This window comes from Chrysemys picta, chromosome 20 (genome assembly GCF_011386835.1).
Source record: "Chrysemys picta bellii isolate R12L10 chromosome 20, ASM1138683v2, whole genome shotgun sequence".
Classification (NCBI taxonomy): Eukaryota; Metazoa; Chordata; order Testudines; family Emydidae; genus Chrysemys; species Chrysemys picta.
Window position 1 is genome coordinate 20,332,061 of NC_088810.1, and position 16,465 is coordinate 20,348,525.

A 16,465-nucleotide genomic window follows, 5' to 3' on the forward strand; every position below is an offset into this window, starting at 1 on the left:
TTACCCAGAGGCTGGGCTAAGTCCTCAGCTGGCGTTAACTAGCATTGCTCCATTGACATCTGCTGATGAACACCAGCTGAGAATGGGGCACCTGTTGTAGTTTGGCGCCCCGGCATTATCTACTGCTGTAACAATTCACCTTTGCCTCTTAAAGAACCCAGGTCCCCCTCTGGTTATCCTGAGTTCCTCGGGAGAACCTGGAACGCAGATAAATGTCTGCACGAAGCCGGTGTAGCAGGGGGTAGATTTACAGCATTAAAGCTCTTGTGTGCTGCAAGGGGCTGCCTGCGATTCTGCTGGGCTCCTGGTATTCACCCATGTGTAGAATGGATCCCAGACGCGCACTTGCTTGTCAGATTAGCTTTCCCCCCCCCCTCTTTCTCTGTAGCTAGAATCCTGCCCACAGCAGCAACAGACACAACGATCTGCACCGTGAGCTCTGCCGCTCCTCGGTTATTTCTCACAGAGGAGGCCTCGATTTAGCTGCCCTGCAGGTCGGCACCAGAGCAGCCTTCATGGTGTCAAATCAGTCTGACCAGCTGGCTGTCTCTCTCTCCCCCCCACCCCCGCCTGAATTCAGGGACGTGGTTATCTGGGGTTTAGATCTGGAATACTGTGGGTGTGGGTCGGTCTGTCTGTCCGGCAGGAGGTTGTCGTTCCAGTGAGAATGAGATCTAGTGGTCAGAGCAGGAGATCTGGGCTGGGGTCAGGAGTCTCCTGTTCTAGTCCCTTGACGGTGCTGTTGCTGACTTGCTGTGGGCATGAGGCTGCATTGCTCTGTGCCTGTACAGAAGGAATGGCCCAAGCGCGGGGCCGTGCATGGATGTGTGAAGCTCCTAGTCCCAGGTGTAGTTATGCCTCTGTGTAGAGGTCCCAATCCTGTGAATCTCTGAAGACCCCGTAGCTAAGGATTATTCACCCCTACCCGGGATCGGGGCTGGAGGGATGTTTTTCTGTGGAGTAGAGCGAACGGCTCCTCTCTGAGGTCGCTCTGCGTTCGACGGGATCTTGCCAGAGGTTCTGCTTTAAACTCCAGACTGGAGAATCTCTTGGCAGTGTGGCCTAGGCGATAACGCTGTGGATGGGGAATCAGGAGAGCTGGGCTCTTTGTGGCTCAGCACGTGACCCAAGAGAAGGCATTCCCGCTTGTGCCTCAGTTTCCCCATTGATAACAGGGTGATAATAGCTGTCAGCCTATTTTATAAAGGGCTTTGAGACCAATGGATAGAAAGCACTTTATAAGGGCTGCGTATTAGATAACCCGGAGCTGTCGTCTTCTCCGTCCTCCTGCATTTTGCAGGGTTGAGTCTGTTTCCTAAAGCAACTTCCTTGCTATTTTCTAACGTGCTGAAAGTGAGAACTCACTAGATCCCAGTGCATTCTGTATTTGTCTCCCTATTTATTGTAGGTAGCGATGGTAGGGGTGTTAGTCCTGGCCTATTGATTTGGGGAAGGACCCCCGAATCGAAACCTGTCTTTGGAAGGGAAAGATTTGAGCCAGCATCTAGGAAATACCCACTCCCATTGACTTAACTTATATTTTATACTCAGTGTGCTTTCTGGGCGTAACGTATGCAACTAACCCTGAATGAAAGGCCTGGATCAGAGGACAGAAGCTGGCCGACGTGATCAGACCCAGATATGTAAATATCCAGACCAGCTTTGACAGTGACCGCTGGGTGTAGTGTCTGGGAATAGGGTGGCGTCCCTTTAAATAGGTTGCAAGCCCTCACACGGGCCTTCCTGGGATGCCGGTTTGTTCTTTGTTCCTTAAACCCCCAGGAACACACAACCAGGATCACTGTCTCTATGCAAACATGCCAGGCCTACCTACGCTGCTGCTGTTGGCTTCTTGAATTAGAAAGCCCACACGTTATCTAAAGGGATCCAACCCAATTCCTCTGCGCTGTGGAACAGTCTCCCGAGGAAATCGAGTGGGGGATGTAGTGTAGGGAGCCACCCCCCTGGTTCTAGGCCTGAATGGATTGATTTGCGGCTTCTCCATTTCTATCTTTCAACGAGGTTTGAGCGCACTTACCGGGCGATAGGGTTGCGTGAATTTCCACCCCACTCGAGGGGACACCTTGGAAGTTGGCCGCTGCCCTCCTTTGTCAATTAGTGGGTTGAGAGCTACTGCTGAGATGGATTATTAATATTACCGCCGTTGGGCAGGCAGCAAACCTGCCTGTCTCTGTCCGTCCGTCCGGGACAGCCCCTTGAATCGACTGCGCTGTGTCCGCGCCGGGGAGGGGTTGGTTTTTAACAGCCTGCGTGTGTATGGCATAAACAGCTTTAAATCAAACCTGGAATAAACTTTGGAACAAAAACTGGTTTGTTCGGTGTTCTTTTCCCTCTCTGAGGGGTCAGCGCTTGGGAGAGGAGCCTGGCTGCTTGCCTCAAAGAGGAAGGGCCGGCCAATTCCCTCGAATACCACAAACCTTTGCTTGGAAGCTGTGATTTCTGTTAACGCTGACGAGTCTCTCCTTTCCCCAGCCAGCAGTGCCTTGAAAGCAGCAGTGATTTCTATTACATTCCTTTCGTTCCTCTCACCTAAGCTGGAGCATTCAAGAAGAGGGACTGGGAGCTGTGCCTCCTGGGTTTGATTCCTGGCTCTGCCAGGGAGCGCGATTCACTGATCGGAGCAGGAAGGGCTGGGACCACCTCTGCTGCAGGTTGTGTTCACAGGTTTTGAAAGGGGACAAGCCTTGCCCTACCGGACTCTCCGGGGAAGCCAGGAGGCTGAATCCATCAGGGTCTAGGGTGATCAGATGTCCTGATTTTATAGGGACAGGTCCCGATTTTGGGGTCTTTTTCTTATATAGGCTCCTATTACCCCCCCACCCCTTGTCCCGATTTTTCACACGTGCTGTCTGGTCACCCTATCAGGGTCAGTGACATACACTGAGCTCCACCCTCGCAAGAAACTGGGGGGCTGGAACCTAGAACCCTGCAGGGAGCTGGGGGTGGCGGGCTAGACTCACCGCTGTGCCCAAGCCAAAGTAGTAAAGGTGGGGGGGGGGGAGAGAGTAAGGAGCAGGAGGGGACACGAGCCAGCAACTCGGTGAAGTTAAGCTTCAGTTTCTTATCTATGGAATAGCCGGCCATGGCCCCTGCCTTGCTAGGGCAGTTTTCCCATTAGCCCCCCTGCTCTAGCTGAGGTCTCTGAGCCCAGAGCCAGGTCCCCGTTTCTGCTTTGGAGATCGCGCTTAGCTTCTAACGGGTTCAGGGCCGGGCTGGTCTTTTTGTTGGGTGTTCAGCCAGGGCCCCGGGCACTACGGCATGTGTTAATAAGGAAAGCTAGCTAAGGTACTTAGATTGCCTCACGCGAGCAGTTTTAGCACTGTGAGATAGAGCAGTATTATGGTCCCCATTTTAAAGATGGGGAAACCGAGGCACGAAGGGGTCACACAGAGCTGGCCATTGAACGCCGGGCTCCCAAGTCCCACCCTAGCACCCCCATGTGCTGCTCCGTCCCTCTTCTCTTCGTTCAGCCCAATAAATGAGACAGCAGCACCGCTCCTCACGTTTATTTTCTCAGACCTCATTAAAGAAACATTCCATAGCATAAAAACAGCGCGACGTGCTGGAAACAGCCAGTACGGCATTATAGATACAAGCGCAAGCGCTCCGGGCTCAGTACAAGGAGCAGGGCTGGCCTGGCAGCTTAGGGAACATAAAAGCTTGTACGTTTAACACACGGTTACAAAAATCAGCCTGGGGCAGAAGATCTCTCTGCTCCCTGCTGTGCTTCTTGGGCATCAATTCCTCTTTCTCTCTCCCCGGCGCTGTGATTGATGTGGGGGGAATCTCTGGGCCAGGAAGCTCTAAATCGGCCCATAGTATCTTCTGTAAGCCTCCTGGAAGCCAATGTGGTCAGCCAACTCGTCGCAGTCGGGGTTGAGCTCACAGATCTCCCGCTTGCCCTCGAGAGGGTCGTGGATGAGATCGTAGAACCTGCGTGTGAACAAGGTGGGTTAATGAGTGATAGAAAGTTCTCCAAGTGCTTTAGGGGGCCAGTGTATAATCCGCCTACATGCAAGGATCAGTGCACCTGCCTTGGGACTGCACCCACCTCTGGGGTGGAACGTGGCCGCTTTTAATCCTGGGCGCCATTGCCGGGGGCTGTTAAACAGCTGCCGCGTTCCACCCCAAAGAGCCCTCGGAAATGGTGCACTGGATTGAGTTCTCCGGGGCTGACATGCCGCCACCTCTGGGGTGAAAGCAGCAACAACGCTAGGCCCCACGTTAGGGCAGGGAGTGAGGAATGCACTGATCCCGTTCTCATGAGCGATGCCTGGGTCTGACCAGGATGCGGGCAGGGCTCCTGGGCCCTGCCGAAAAAACAGCCTGGAATTTTTTATGTCCAAAATCAGCCAGGGCCGCAGTCTGGTTTATTGTATTAACTATACAACAGGAGTCCGTAGTGACAATAGATCTGTGTCCGAGAGGGCTGCTGTCGCCTCCAGAGGGGCTTTGGCTGATAACAGTCAAGCCCCAGGTACAGGAAGGCTGGCCCAGGGGTTAGCGTGCGAGCCTGGACCTTAGGAGAGAGGGGTTCCGGTCTGCTCTGCTACAGACGCCCTGCGTGACCCTGGGCAAGTCACTTAGGTCCAGCTCCTGAGTAGGGAGTGAGATGCCTTGAGCCCTTTGAGGCTAAGGCTGGATCCAGGGGTGTTGGGAGTCTCACAGGCCACCCCTCCCAGCCAGCCCCCAGATTCGAGTGAAGTATTTCAGCCGTAGGGGCCGACACCGAGAACAGGAGGGGCCGGGTGCACCAGGGAGGATGAATCAGTGAACGACTGTAGGGTTCCTATGGTAACAGGGGCCTGGTGAGAACTGCAGCTGGGCTGAGCCTGTCAACACCCCGCCGCCCCCCTGCTGCCTTGGGAAGGGGACCCCAGCGCCAGCAGCGGGCTGGGGGTTGAGCACACGCCCGTGGGCTTTACCTGCTGTAGACGTAGTTCCGTTTGTGTCTCCTCACCACCTCGGCGCTGTCCTGTTTGGAGACGAATGCTGCAAGGGCGGGAAATAAAGGAGGCGTGAGGAGAATTGCTCCGGAAGGCCCAGCGGTGCCGTAACGGGACTGCCCTGTAGCTGCCCTGCACGGCTTCGGTGGAACGGGGCAAATCTTCCACCCTGGCTATCCTAGGGCCAGAAATAGCACCCGGGAGTCCTGCATACCCCTCTCCACCCCCCCCCACTCTAACCACTGGACCCCGCTCCCCTCCCTGAGCTGGGAAAGGAACCCAGGAGTCCTGAGTCCCAGTCCCCTGCTCTAAACCCACGTGCACACTGACTAGCGCAGGGATCTTGTGTTTAGAACAGGGCCCAGGGCGTCCGTGAAGGCTCCCTGAACGGCAGGCAGTGAAGCTGGATCGCACCCAGGGCCGAGCCTCACCTTCAGAGCTGGGCGAGTCATTAGCGCTGTTGGAATGATCCGAGCCTGCAAGGCACCAAGAGAGAGGGGGTCAGAAACGATACGCCCCCTTCACCCGTGAGCTGCCCGTCTCCTGCCGGGGCTGTGCAGAGCTGGGCGGCTACCGCGGAATGGTCAAAGGGTAACAGAGCGCAGCGGAGAGGAAATGCCAAACAGCTGCTGGGGCTGGAGTGGGCCTCTTGCTAGTGACCCCATGCATGACGCTTTGCGAATCTATTGCACCTGGAAGCAAAGCTGGCCAAGTCCCGGACAGACATGAATGCCCCCCAGCCTGCTATAGCAGCCTAGTTCTTCCCCTGGCACAAATGGGGAAACTGAGGCAGAGGGCCGCAAAGTGATTTGCTCTGTCGTTACACAGTGAAGGAGATGCTAGCACGCCCCCAGCCGCACTATCCTACGTGTGCTCCTTGCCAGGGAACGGGAGGGCTGAGATTTTAAGCAGATCCAATAACATCAGTCACCGGGGGACGCAACAGCGTAGCAGCCTGGTTAATGCACCTAGCAGCCCCCGGTCCCCGTCTTACCTCCACGGCACAGGCACAGGGTCGCCAGTGCCAGCAAAGTCACCAAGGTGAGGGTCTTCATGGTGGCAGCTGGTTTCTCTTGGCTAGCTCTTGTAGGATGCTCCGCTGATGCCTGCTGTAGCCCGTGGCTCACAGGCCACCATTTATACCCTGCTGCTAGCCCTGGTCTGTCTGGGTAAAGGGCCACATCCCCGCTCATCCCGCCCCTCCGGCTTTGACCACAGGCGGGGAGGGGCCTGGCCCTGCTGCCAGATCTATTTGGAGCCCATCCGTCTGGGCGCGAGGCTGCCAAACCCAGATGGCAATTGTGGTTTCAGGCACCCCTGGGGTGGAAAACAACCCTGCGTTCTCGGGGCCCATGTGGGCTCCAGGGGAAGAACCAGGGAGGGGCTCGGGAGCATTGTCAAATGCAGAGATGGGCTGGAGCTGTGATGCTCGGAGCTAGCTCCCAACCGGCCTAAAGCTCAAGGGTGTTTGGAGCTGGGGGGGCATTAGGATCCTGTCATAATGATGAGATTCTTCGCCCTCCCTCTGGTCACCCCAGCATAGGGGCTGCATCAGAGGCAGGATGGCAGGGGGCGGGGGGCTCATGAGAGACAGAACGCCACAGTCCCCAGCTGGTGTGATTGGTTCTCAACCCTTTCCACCTTGAGACCCCAGCAGGGGGACTAGGCCCAGTTGCTTGCTCTTTGTGAGCCCCCCCCTCACTGAGCACCCATGACTTGGAGCAGCCCCGAGGGCGCTCTAAGCTACACGGGGGGATTTGTTCAGCTCCAGGCCAAGCCAAGAGCTGGGGAGGTGGTTTGGTGCCACCTTTCCCACCCCGCACGCTCTCTGCTCACTGCAGCTGAAGCATGAGGCCTGTGTCTTCTATTAACAACTACTTAACGGCGAGGTCCAACCAACAGCGCGGCGAAAAGCTCTCTTTGTAGAGATGCCCCGGCTTGCACTGCTGTGTGACTGCTCACCGCGCACCCAGACAGCGGGCTGCACAGAGGTCTAGCAGCCAGGAAACCCAAGCACTGGCACAGATTATTGGGAGCAAACAACTGTCCCCTCGCTCGGGCTCTTCGTCCAGGGGCCTGAGCGCAGCCCATGCGGCTATAGCTAAGCTAATGCAGTGTGGCCAATGGCTGAGATGTTTTTATCACCAAGCTCACGCTATTTGGTGTGGTCTTAAAGGGCCAGCGCCTGGCGTCACCTAGTTACGTGCCAAGCACAGCCTGCCTTTTTTTAAGCAGTTTCTCGGCACCGTGCTACTAACCCTTGCTGTGCCCCTGAGGGCTGCCTTCAAAAAGTTGAAGGCAAAAAAGAAAAGAACCTCGAGTAGATTTGTTTTTAAGCCAGTCTCAGGATTTTTGTCTGCGAGAGCGCGAGAGAAAATATTGGGCTGGGATACCAGCGAACTGGGGTCTGGCTTGTTCAGGTGACCTTGGCCATAGCCTGTTCCCCTGCCTCAGTTTCCCCACCTGTACGCTGCCTCTCCCACTGCTCTGGAAGCAGGGCCTGGCTCCATGGGGAGCTGGACGCGAGCCGCAGCATTTGCTCTAAATAGCCTGGGTCCCCTCAGCTGCTTGTACGGCCGGAGAGGGACTGAGTCCAGACGCACACGTAGCCCCGGCTTAGCAGCGCCGTTTCCGTACAGCAGCTGACCTTAGGCAAACGCGCCTGAGTCCCCTCTCCCTCGTTCACAGGTGAGACCTGGGCGCATCCCCGCTGCCCGTGAGGCAGCGCTGACCTGGAGTGATTGGGGCAGGCTTGGCAGCAGAGACCCGCTAGGTGACGCGCTTGCGGCCTGTAATTGCTGTTGCGCGGCGGATGTTTTCTGCCACGGCCCAGCGGGGGTTTCCTCTTCGTGCGAGTCCAGGACTCTGAAGATGTAATTTTTTTGCCTTGCAATTTGGTGCCCATTCCTTCCCCGGTGCATCCTGTCATTTAAGCTCATTTCCTGAGCTCCAGCCCCGGGATGGCCTCCAAACCCTGGAGAGGAAACGGCGCGGTGCCGATCAACCCTCGCTCACCCTAGACGCTGGGCGAGCCCTTTCAAGGAAGCTACGCAAAAGCGGGCCAGCTGCTCTATGCCACGTTCACCAGGCAGGGGCCATGGTGCCCCTAGCAGCGAGAAGGGACGGAATGAGCCCCCTGCACTAGAGTTGCAATTGGCACAGACTGGCCTCGGTGGCCAGGCCCAGGACTGGAGGCCCCAGGGAGACCTGCTTAGGCAGGGTTGGAGCACGTGGGTCTGGGGAGAGCTTGCCCTGCTCCACTTCTTCTGCAGACGGAGCACTCTGGTTCCCACAGCCACTAACCCAGTACCTTTCGCTCCAGTGCCCACTGCCTGTTCTAGACCCCGGAGAAGGTGAGCAAGAGGCGCTCCGTGGCCATGGGGCTGCGTGCCTCACTCTCACTCATGACGCACCAGGCAGGGGCCCAGGGTGCCAGCACCCATCAGCTCCCTGAACGTTGTCTCAAAATGTGTGTGTGGGGGGGGAGCATCCAGTCAGTGTCCACTTCTGTCTCGCTCTCCTTGTATCTTTTGCCCTCCCCCATCTTTGCCCCCTTTTAATTCACCCCCCCCTGCATTTAGCTGATCTCTTCTCACTCCAGGGGGGGCTGTTATGGTTTGGGGGGAGGGCAGGTTTCTAGTGAGCAGCACAGAAGACACGTGGAATGTGCTTGGGACATGTGGACAAGGAAGGGGAAGGCGTGGGGTGGAAAGAGGCACAAAGGATTATGGGAGAAGCAGTAGCCTGCAACCTCCCAGGCCCGCAGCGGGGGACATATCCCTGCAGATAAGGGCAGGCTGGAATGATGCTCTCAGGGCCAGGTTAGGACACAGGGCTTAGCTGACGTGTTTTAGGTTTAAGCTCTTTGTTGATGGGCCTGGCATGGAGCGAGATGGCTGGGCACGTTTTAGACCTTAATCAGAGTGATGGTCTGCAGTAAGCAGGAACTCTTTGCCTCCTAATTTATCCCCTCTGGAGTTAACGTGCAGGGCTGTTTAAACCCAAGTATCCACCCCCTCAGCCTGTGCACGTTTGCAGCGAGAGGGCTTTGAGTTCATGGCTGGTTTGGAATAGAAAGCAGTTTGTTTTGAATCGCCAGCACCCCTCGGGCCAACGTTCCACTTCCAGATCCTAACCATTTCCAAACCTCACTTTGGCTGCAGGACCCTAGAATTTGGGGTGGGAGAAAGATGCTGTGGGCAGCTTAAGGCGGCCAGAGGCTGTCAAACAAAGCCATAAACCACAGATCACTTGGGCCAAGTCGCAAAGTCCAAGCCAAGAACAAGGGGTTTGCAGGCCCGGTTTATTTAGATTATAATGCAGCAAGGCAAGCTTTGTTTACAGGAGAAGAAAAATATACCTCATTTGGTCAGTCTCCAAGGCTGTGACTCGCCTCTCCAGGAACTGACATTTGGGTACAGTAAATCCATTGCCTCTGTTTTCAGTATGAATAGTTGGGTGCTGCACAGGGATCAGCTGCCCTTTGTGCATATCATTTCAATAGTGGCTTTTAGTTAGAAGTGTCAATTCTTAAGTTCCCCAGAAACATCAGGCAGGAAAAGGCTTTGCTAGGTCGGGCTGTAACCCACAGATACGAGCAGGCCCGACGTCGGCGGGAACTTGCCTAGGAAATCAGTCACAAACCTAATCTGAACGTTATTCACCTGACCGCGGCCTGTAGGGGTCCCAACCAGCATCTGGTTCCCACTGTACAGGCACACAGGGAGACAAGTCCTGCCCCGCAGAGCTCCCAGGCTAAAGAGAGAAGACAGATCATTCTCCCCATTTTATGGACGGAGAATTAGGGCAGAGTCCAGATCCTGAAAGGTATTTAGGCTCCTAACTCCCACGGAAACCAATGGGAGTTAGACACAGGGTAACATTTAAAAAAGCATCTTAGTGACTTGCCCCCAGTCACACAGAAGCGATGTAGCAGCGCCCCAACCTGAGTTCAGATCTCCTGAGTCCCAGTCCTGTGTTTTAAACCTCATCGTTAGCTTGAATACCATGGTTCAAGCAGGCACTGGGCACTAGCACAGCTAGATTTTACTCACACTCTGCTAACCCTGTGCAATCTGGGACAAGTCCCCTTTTACGGATGTGCTGCTGTTTCCCTAGCTAATGAGGGGCAAAAAGAACGAGGAGTCCTTGTGGCACCGTAGAGACTAAAATTTATTTGGGCATAAGCTTTCGTGGGCTAAAACCCACTTCATCAGATGCATGTTCATAAGGCTTCGTGTTTTACGCCCACCCTGCACTAAGTCAGAATGGTGCATTTCACACCCAACGGCACAGGTATAAATGACTACAGCACAACAGAGAATCAGGCCTTTTGCATCTAGGCTCTTGGAAGACAAAACTCCCAGCATACCTTGTGTGTTTGTTTTGGCCAAACGTTCCCGTTAAATTTCTGTAAAGAAGACAACAGATGGAAATTAACCACATAATAATGGGTTGGAGCAGCTACTCCTACGTACGTGTTTATGTTTCTTGCTAAAAGGCACTTGTTAAAAAAAAAGAAAAAAGTAGGTGCTAAGATTATAAAAACAAGTTTTATTATGTCAAAACACCATTCCAAGTAACTATGTACAAGTTATTCATACACTGTGGGGGTGCAACATCTCTCTCACTGCTTTAGATGGTCACTTGCCTTGATATCTACAGACTGTTCCGCTGGCAGAAATCCCATGAGCTGAAGTTTTGGTATTTGTTTCTTTCCTTCAAATGTAGCTGTGTGTTACTTGCTGCATAAGGTACCTATGATTGGCTCTATTAGACTCCTGAAATCCCATGAGTGGTTATAAGAGTGATCAGTATTAAAAACTCTACATTCATTTAAATTTGGAAATGTAAGTTTGGTAAAGCTTTTAAAAGAACGCCGCATGAATGCACAGATCTGCTATAGCTTTCAAAACCTGTGTGAGATCTTCCTTCCTGCTGAGCTTAGTTGGGAATCGGGGGTCATTGCTGATTTTCCTAAAACCCTGGTGCAGTCGCTCATTTCAAAACATTTTGATCAATTATGTCCCATGACAGTTTCAGAATGCCCGTTCTTCACAAGGTGTTGTAGACCGTTCCCTCCTTTTTGTCTGACAAATGAACACAAAAGCTCTTGACAAGTCAAGTTTTCAGCGCAATTTGAGTGGATATTTATGTAAATGCACAGAGAATTCCACTTCCGAAAAGATCTGCAGGGCTTCACCGATTAACATAAACCCCATACATGAAACTTCTGCAAAATCTTCCCCGGCCTCCTCATTCAGGCTCTTGGAACGTCAGGATTAGTTCTCTCTGTTCTTTACTAATTGCCTGGATAGAAGAAAAAAAAATGGTGAAGTCTTTCTCCTCCACAAACCCCACTGTTGAGGAAACAAATGCAGCACGGACGCAAAAAGGAGCATCGTTTCCACACTTGGAGACAGGACAGCGCAACACCGCTGACAGCATGTGCAGAATACAGCTCATGCATTGTTCAAGGAACAAGGCCCCATAAGGGAAGGAACTGCACATATACGAACACCGCCCGAGGCAAAACACTCTGCTTATGAGCACAGATGCAGGACTAACCCCCACCCCACCGCAAACGCACACGAGCAAAGTTATGCATTTAGGGCCGACTTTTCCAGAGAGTTCAGCATCCATTTAGGTATCTAGATAAGGGCCAAATTTGTTTTAAATGCTCAGCCTCCAGCCGCTTCCACTAAGACACGAAGGGCCAGATTTCCAAAGAGCCCAACATCCATTGGAGCAGCTCTTTGGAAAATGTGGTTCTAAGAGCAGGTGCAAAGGCAGCCCTGGTGCAAAATCGGGCCTTAGGGGTCTGAACAACTGTATGTGACACTAGACTATGTTTTCCAGCTTCTTCTTGCCATTACAGGGACAGTCTCATCTTCCCCTCTTTCTGCAGGTCCTAGCAGCTGTTAAAAAAGAAGTTACATGAATAAGCAAAATCTCACGGGTTTCCTGACTCTCCATGGAAGAGGCATGATTATACATTGGGACTTCACTGTGGGATGTAGGCAATTAACAGCATTATGCAATTCGCTGAGATGCAATTAATCAGAGCAGCAACCGATGCAACACAATGAAGCTAGATTGGGGCCTCGGGATTTGTGCACATAAGCAAATTCTGCAGTTGAGTTTGGAACTTGCATTCTTGGAACTTTCCATCCCAGTGCAGCCATTGTCTCTTCTAACTGGGGAGTCTGGGACCCTCTTGCTCAGTTTCCTTGGTTTGGGGACTGGCTGGAATGGAGATTTTACCTGCCATGTTTGCTTGCGATTTTGTATCTGCTGCTGCATCTCTGAGATTCTCTCCCGTCCGGCCAATACAGCCTCTGCCAACTTCCTGTTCTCCTCTTCCTTCTCTTTCAGGGCTCTACGCAGGTACGTCTGGTGCTTCAGGAGGTACGGCACCATGGCGCTATGAAGATCTTCCTCCGGGATCCCACTGGGACGCCTGGAAGTGACAGGGATGTTGTGAGGACTAGGATGCACCGCCTTTGCATGGTGCTCTACTTAAGTGCTTTAATTGGAACATGTAATATTTAGAATGAGGCGAACCCACCCCATGATGAACCGGTCTCACTGCGCCATGACATAGGTGGGGGGAGGGGAGGAATCCTTCCTGACACTCATGCAATCAGATGATGCCCTGAAGCATGAGATTTGATTAACACACATCCCCACCCTCGAACACGAAAAGCTACATATATTATTGGCAAAAAGACTATCCAGCCTGCCTTTTAAAGACAGCACAATGCGACTCCCAGCACTTCCAGTGCCCAATGCGCCCCAAGGGCTACGCACCGCGTGAATTTTCAACAGATCAGGACACCCCAGGCAGCCACGGTTCAGACTTTACTTCCCCTCCAACGCTATGGACATGGCCCAGAACGTGCGATTCTAGCATAGACGGAAGTCCAGCTAGATGACCGAGTCAGAGATTCAAATAGACTCAATTAAGTGGAAGGTGCACTTTGGAAATCGATTTCCTGTCGGGATACAGTAGTATGATTTTAAAAAATCCCCTCTGCGTGAAATTCACCCCGTCCAGAGAGCCATCACAAGATCTATGCACCACTTCACTTCCACGGGGCTTAAAGTGCTGCACGAGGGTCAATTTTATCTCTTTAAGAATCAAAGGAACGGGTCTCCAATAAACCAGCACACGCGTACTGCCAACATGCCAAGCAGAGCACTGCCTACCACGCGGGCTGTTCCCGATTCTTTGCTTCCTCCACAATTCTATCCATCGAGGCAAAGAGGTCCTCAAGATTCCCTTCCTTCTTTATCTCACGAATCTCCTCCTGCAGAGGAAAACCACCAAGGATTCAAGAACGATAAAAAAATGGAAGTACAATACATGGACCTCTCTCTGCTTGGCCCTTCCCACTGTGGGCACAAGGACCTTCTCCTCCAGATGTCCTTCGAAACAGGAAACAAATGCAACCTGTGCTGTACTTCCTCGGTTTGTAGTCAGCTCCGGTGCATTTGCTGCTGCTCACAGCTTCCCCAAGAATGAAAATTGTCCCAGTCTTGGCAGTTTTCAGGGAAGCTATTTCGAACTCTGCAGGCAGTCATGAAGGGGACAGGGATCAGGACAATTTCCCCCAGCAGTACAGTTAGGCACTGGGGAAAGCCCCATTAAAGGGGGGACGGGGACAGAGAAGGGTATATTAGTTGCAAACTTGCTTAGGATCTCAGGGAACAAATGATCATAGTGCACGACGTTGAAGCACATAGCTTTGCAGTTTCAGGAGCACCACCTAGTGATTGGGAGTCAGATCTGAGGTAAGTCAGCTGTTCTGTGCCTTGCCTATAAAAGTTTACCTATCTGTAAAATGAGTAATATACACCTGTCTCACAGGGTTGATATGAGGCTTGATTCAATAATATTTGGAAAATGTTCCAAGACCTTTGGATGAAAAACGCTGCAACATCCAAAGTATTATATTTCCCCATACGCCTTTTGGGATGTTACAAACAAGTCTAATTCTCAGCTAAACATCTGCAGTTCGACTTTAAATATAAACAAGCTTGTTTTAAATTCTGAACCTGTTGGGTACAAATGTATTTCTTGTTTAAATCATCAAAAAAAGGGAGAGGAGATATAGATATAAAAGCAAAGATCTGCTTTGCTTGTTCTTACCTGAATGGAAGTTTGCAGTTGGGATATAAACTGATCATAAATACTTCTGGTCATTTCAGGCTGGAGTTTATAGAAGCGATGGTAGCAGTTTGCAAACCTCTGGTAACTGTGCAAAAGAAGAAGAAAAAAAATGCAAACCAGACAAAGTGGTTTAAAATACCATACACTGGAAATTACAGCGTTACAAGACTGTAAAAGCCTGATTGAAGATTCATGTTTATGTCAGAAGAGAACGAAATGGAAGTAAAAAATATTCTGTAAAATTGTCCATAGTTAACAAACCATATGCACAACTGATCCATACACATCTGTATACTGGTTGGTCTAACAAAAGAGCCCCAATTCACAAAGGTTTTGTTGTGTTCAAAAGAACAGAACAAAATCTCTATTCACAGTCACCTGTAAAGGGCCAAATTCTGCACTCAGTGACATCTACACAACCCCTCTGAAATCAGCAGGATTGCAGTGGTATAACTAAAGGCAGAATTTGGTTAAATCAGACAGGTTTTCCTTCATTTCCCTTTGTCAAGCTTGCGCTGATGGTGCATGACAATCGCAATGAGGAAAGCACTTTGGAATCCTTTGGTGTATAAGAAGATACAGAAAAACTAGTTCTTACTACGTAAGACACAGACAGGACAGAATGGGTGATTCTGTGAATGGCTAAGTAGGCAGAAAGGGAGGCTGGGGCACTCGCTATCATCTGCAGCCAGTAACAGTCTTGGAGAGATCTAGACTAGCAGTCGGTTTAATCTCCTCCCTAGGTGGAACTGCTGTGTGAGCAGCTGAATCTATGGCAGGATCTTGTGGGAGATTAGGGAAACAGGATGAAGCCACAGGTGTTGGACTGCACTTACCGCCAAACGTGTGTTTGGGAGGGGTGGATCTAGTCAAGTGGTGATTTCCCCCCCCACAACAGGGCACCTGGTCCATGAGTTATTAAGGAGGTGGCAGGAACAGAGTGGAGCGGATACTTGCTTTGCTAGGTCTTAAGACCTAGGGTGGCGCCCACATCTCAAGGAAATACAAGACAGCTGTATGAAAGTTATCAGACACTGCTTGTGTTTAAGGGCAGTACGTCCCCTCCCAGAATTACATTCATGGCATCAGTTTACCCGCAGTATCACAACACCTGGGCCCTTTGCACAATTAGTGCTTGAAATTAGAATTTTTTTAAAAATCTGACCCGATGTTCTTTATTGGCTGTGCGGGGCAAGTCACTAGGTACTAGATAAGGGGCTGGGCAGGCGTATTGACATTACTGTCCGGATGGAGAGGGGGAGCTAGACTGGAGGCAAGATTCCCCCTTCTCCCAAAAGGCTGCACAGCTAGCTTTAAAAGTGCCCATCACTAGGGTGTCCAGAGCTCTGCCACTGGGCTCTGCCAGCACATGGGAAAGAGAAACAAAAGTCTGGCCAACTGTAGAGACTAATTCACAAGTCTCGCGTGATTTCCTCCCAAGTCTCGCGAGACTCGCCCCGCCCCTTTCTCACCTCTCGCGAGACTTCCCGCTCGAACCCCCTCCCCCGTTCTCGCGAGATGTTGTCCCCTCACCTGCCGGCGGCCACCAGTTTCTCCAGGAAAGCGTCCACCACGGTGTCGAAGAGCTGCCCGCGGCCTGGCTCTTCCTCCTGGGCTGGCAGGGAAGTGAAGCCGCCGGTGGCCCCCTCGCCCTCCGCCCGCGCCGGGCCCTCGCCGCCCGCCGCCGCCATCTTGAACCGCCAAGAAATCTTCAAGCGCTCGGATAGTCCCGCCCCCGCTTCTTCTGATTGGCTGAGGCGGCAGCTCTGTTCCGATTGGTGAAATCGCGTGGCAATCGGGCGAGCAGGCCACGCCCCGTAATAGACAGCACAACATGGGCTGGTTTGGTTCCTTTGTCCTGCCCCTGGCCTAGCAGCTCCTGCCCAGGGGTTGCTGTCTCCACGCACAATCCCCCCTTCCATGGGACTAGGTGGCAGGAGTCCCACAATCCTGCCTCTGCTAGAGGCACTGGTGCCAACTCTTAGCCCCGGGCTCCTGCTAGGAAGTTGTTTTTCTTCCAGCCCAGTGATCAAAACCGCCTTGAGATCGTCATGGAAAGTTTCTACCCTTAGGAGTGTGGAGGAAGGCTGGCAAAGGGGACCCCTCTGCACCCTGCAGCCATAGAAACCAGAAAACAAAGAACGAACAACGTGCAAGCTCCTTGAGGAAGGTATCATCTTTGTGTTTTACCGCTGTACAGCCCTTATCCTCATGAGATTCCACTCTATGACACGGGCTGTAAGTAACTAGATAATTTTTCACTTGACCACAGCTCAAATAAAAAACACAAAAAAACCCCCAAAGCTAGTAGAGGCCCATGTGTTTA

General features: G+C 52.2%; 2 protein-coding genes across 2 annotated transcripts; both read right to left on the reverse strand.

Moving 5' to 3' along the window:
* Positions 1 to 3,512: 3,512 nt before the first annotated feature.
* Positions 3,513 to 6,175, reverse strand: BGLAP (bone gamma-carboxyglutamate protein). Its single transcript, XM_005280746.5, has 4 exons — positions 5,962 to 6,175; positions 5,399 to 5,443; positions 4,947 to 5,013; positions 3,513 to 3,954 (listed from the first exon to the last, which is right to left on the reverse strand). Exons 1-4 carry the CDS (start codon positions 6,158 to 6,160, stop codon positions 3,825 to 3,827), a joined length of 441 nt encoding a protein of 146 aa, XP_005280803.3. The 5' UTR covers positions 6,161 to 6,175; the 3' UTR covers positions 3,513 to 3,824.
* Positions 6,176 to 10,500: 4,325 nt separating this feature from the next.
* PMF1 (polyamine modulated factor 1) lies at positions 10,501 to 15,873 on the reverse strand. The gene is made up of 5 exons (XM_005280707.4): positions 15,673 to 15,873; positions 14,119 to 14,224; positions 13,176 to 13,276; positions 12,231 to 12,426; positions 10,501 to 11,276 (listed from the first exon to the last, which is right to left on the reverse strand). Exons 1-5 carry the CDS (start codon positions 15,828 to 15,830, stop codon positions 11,223 to 11,225), a joined length of 615 nt encoding a protein of 204 aa, XP_005280764.2. The 5' UTR covers positions 15,831 to 15,873; the 3' UTR covers positions 10,501 to 11,222.
* Positions 15,874 to 16,465: the final 592 nt, after the last annotated feature.

Excerpts from the sequence above, each read along its gene's own strand:
- PMF1 (XM_005280707.4), bottom strand. The coding sequence starts at position 15,830 with ATGGCGGCGGCGGGCGGCGAGGGCCCGGCGCGGGCGGAGGGCGAGGGG. Across the intron at positions 12,427-13,175 it reads AATCGGGAACAGCCCGCGTG|GCGTCCCAGTGGGATCCCGG; the intron begins GTAGGCAGTGCT and ends TGTCACTTCCAG. Across the intron at positions 11,277-12,230 it reads ATCGCAAGCAAACATGGCAG|GCAATTAGTAAAGAACAGAG; the intron begins GTAAAATCTCCA and ends TCTTCTATCCAG.
- BGLAP (XM_005280746.5), bottom strand. The coding sequence starts at position 6,160 with ATGAGCGGGGATGTGGCCCTTTACCCAGACAGACCAGGGCTAGCAGCA. Across the intron at positions 5,444-5,961 it reads CCTGTGCCTGTGCCGTGGAG|GCTCGGATCATTCCAACAGC; the intron begins GTAAGACGGGGA and ends GGTGCCTTGCAG. Across the intron at positions 3,955-4,946 it reads CGGAACTACGTCTACAGCAG|GTTCTACGATCTCATCCACG; the intron begins GTAAAGCCCACG and ends GTTCACACGCAG.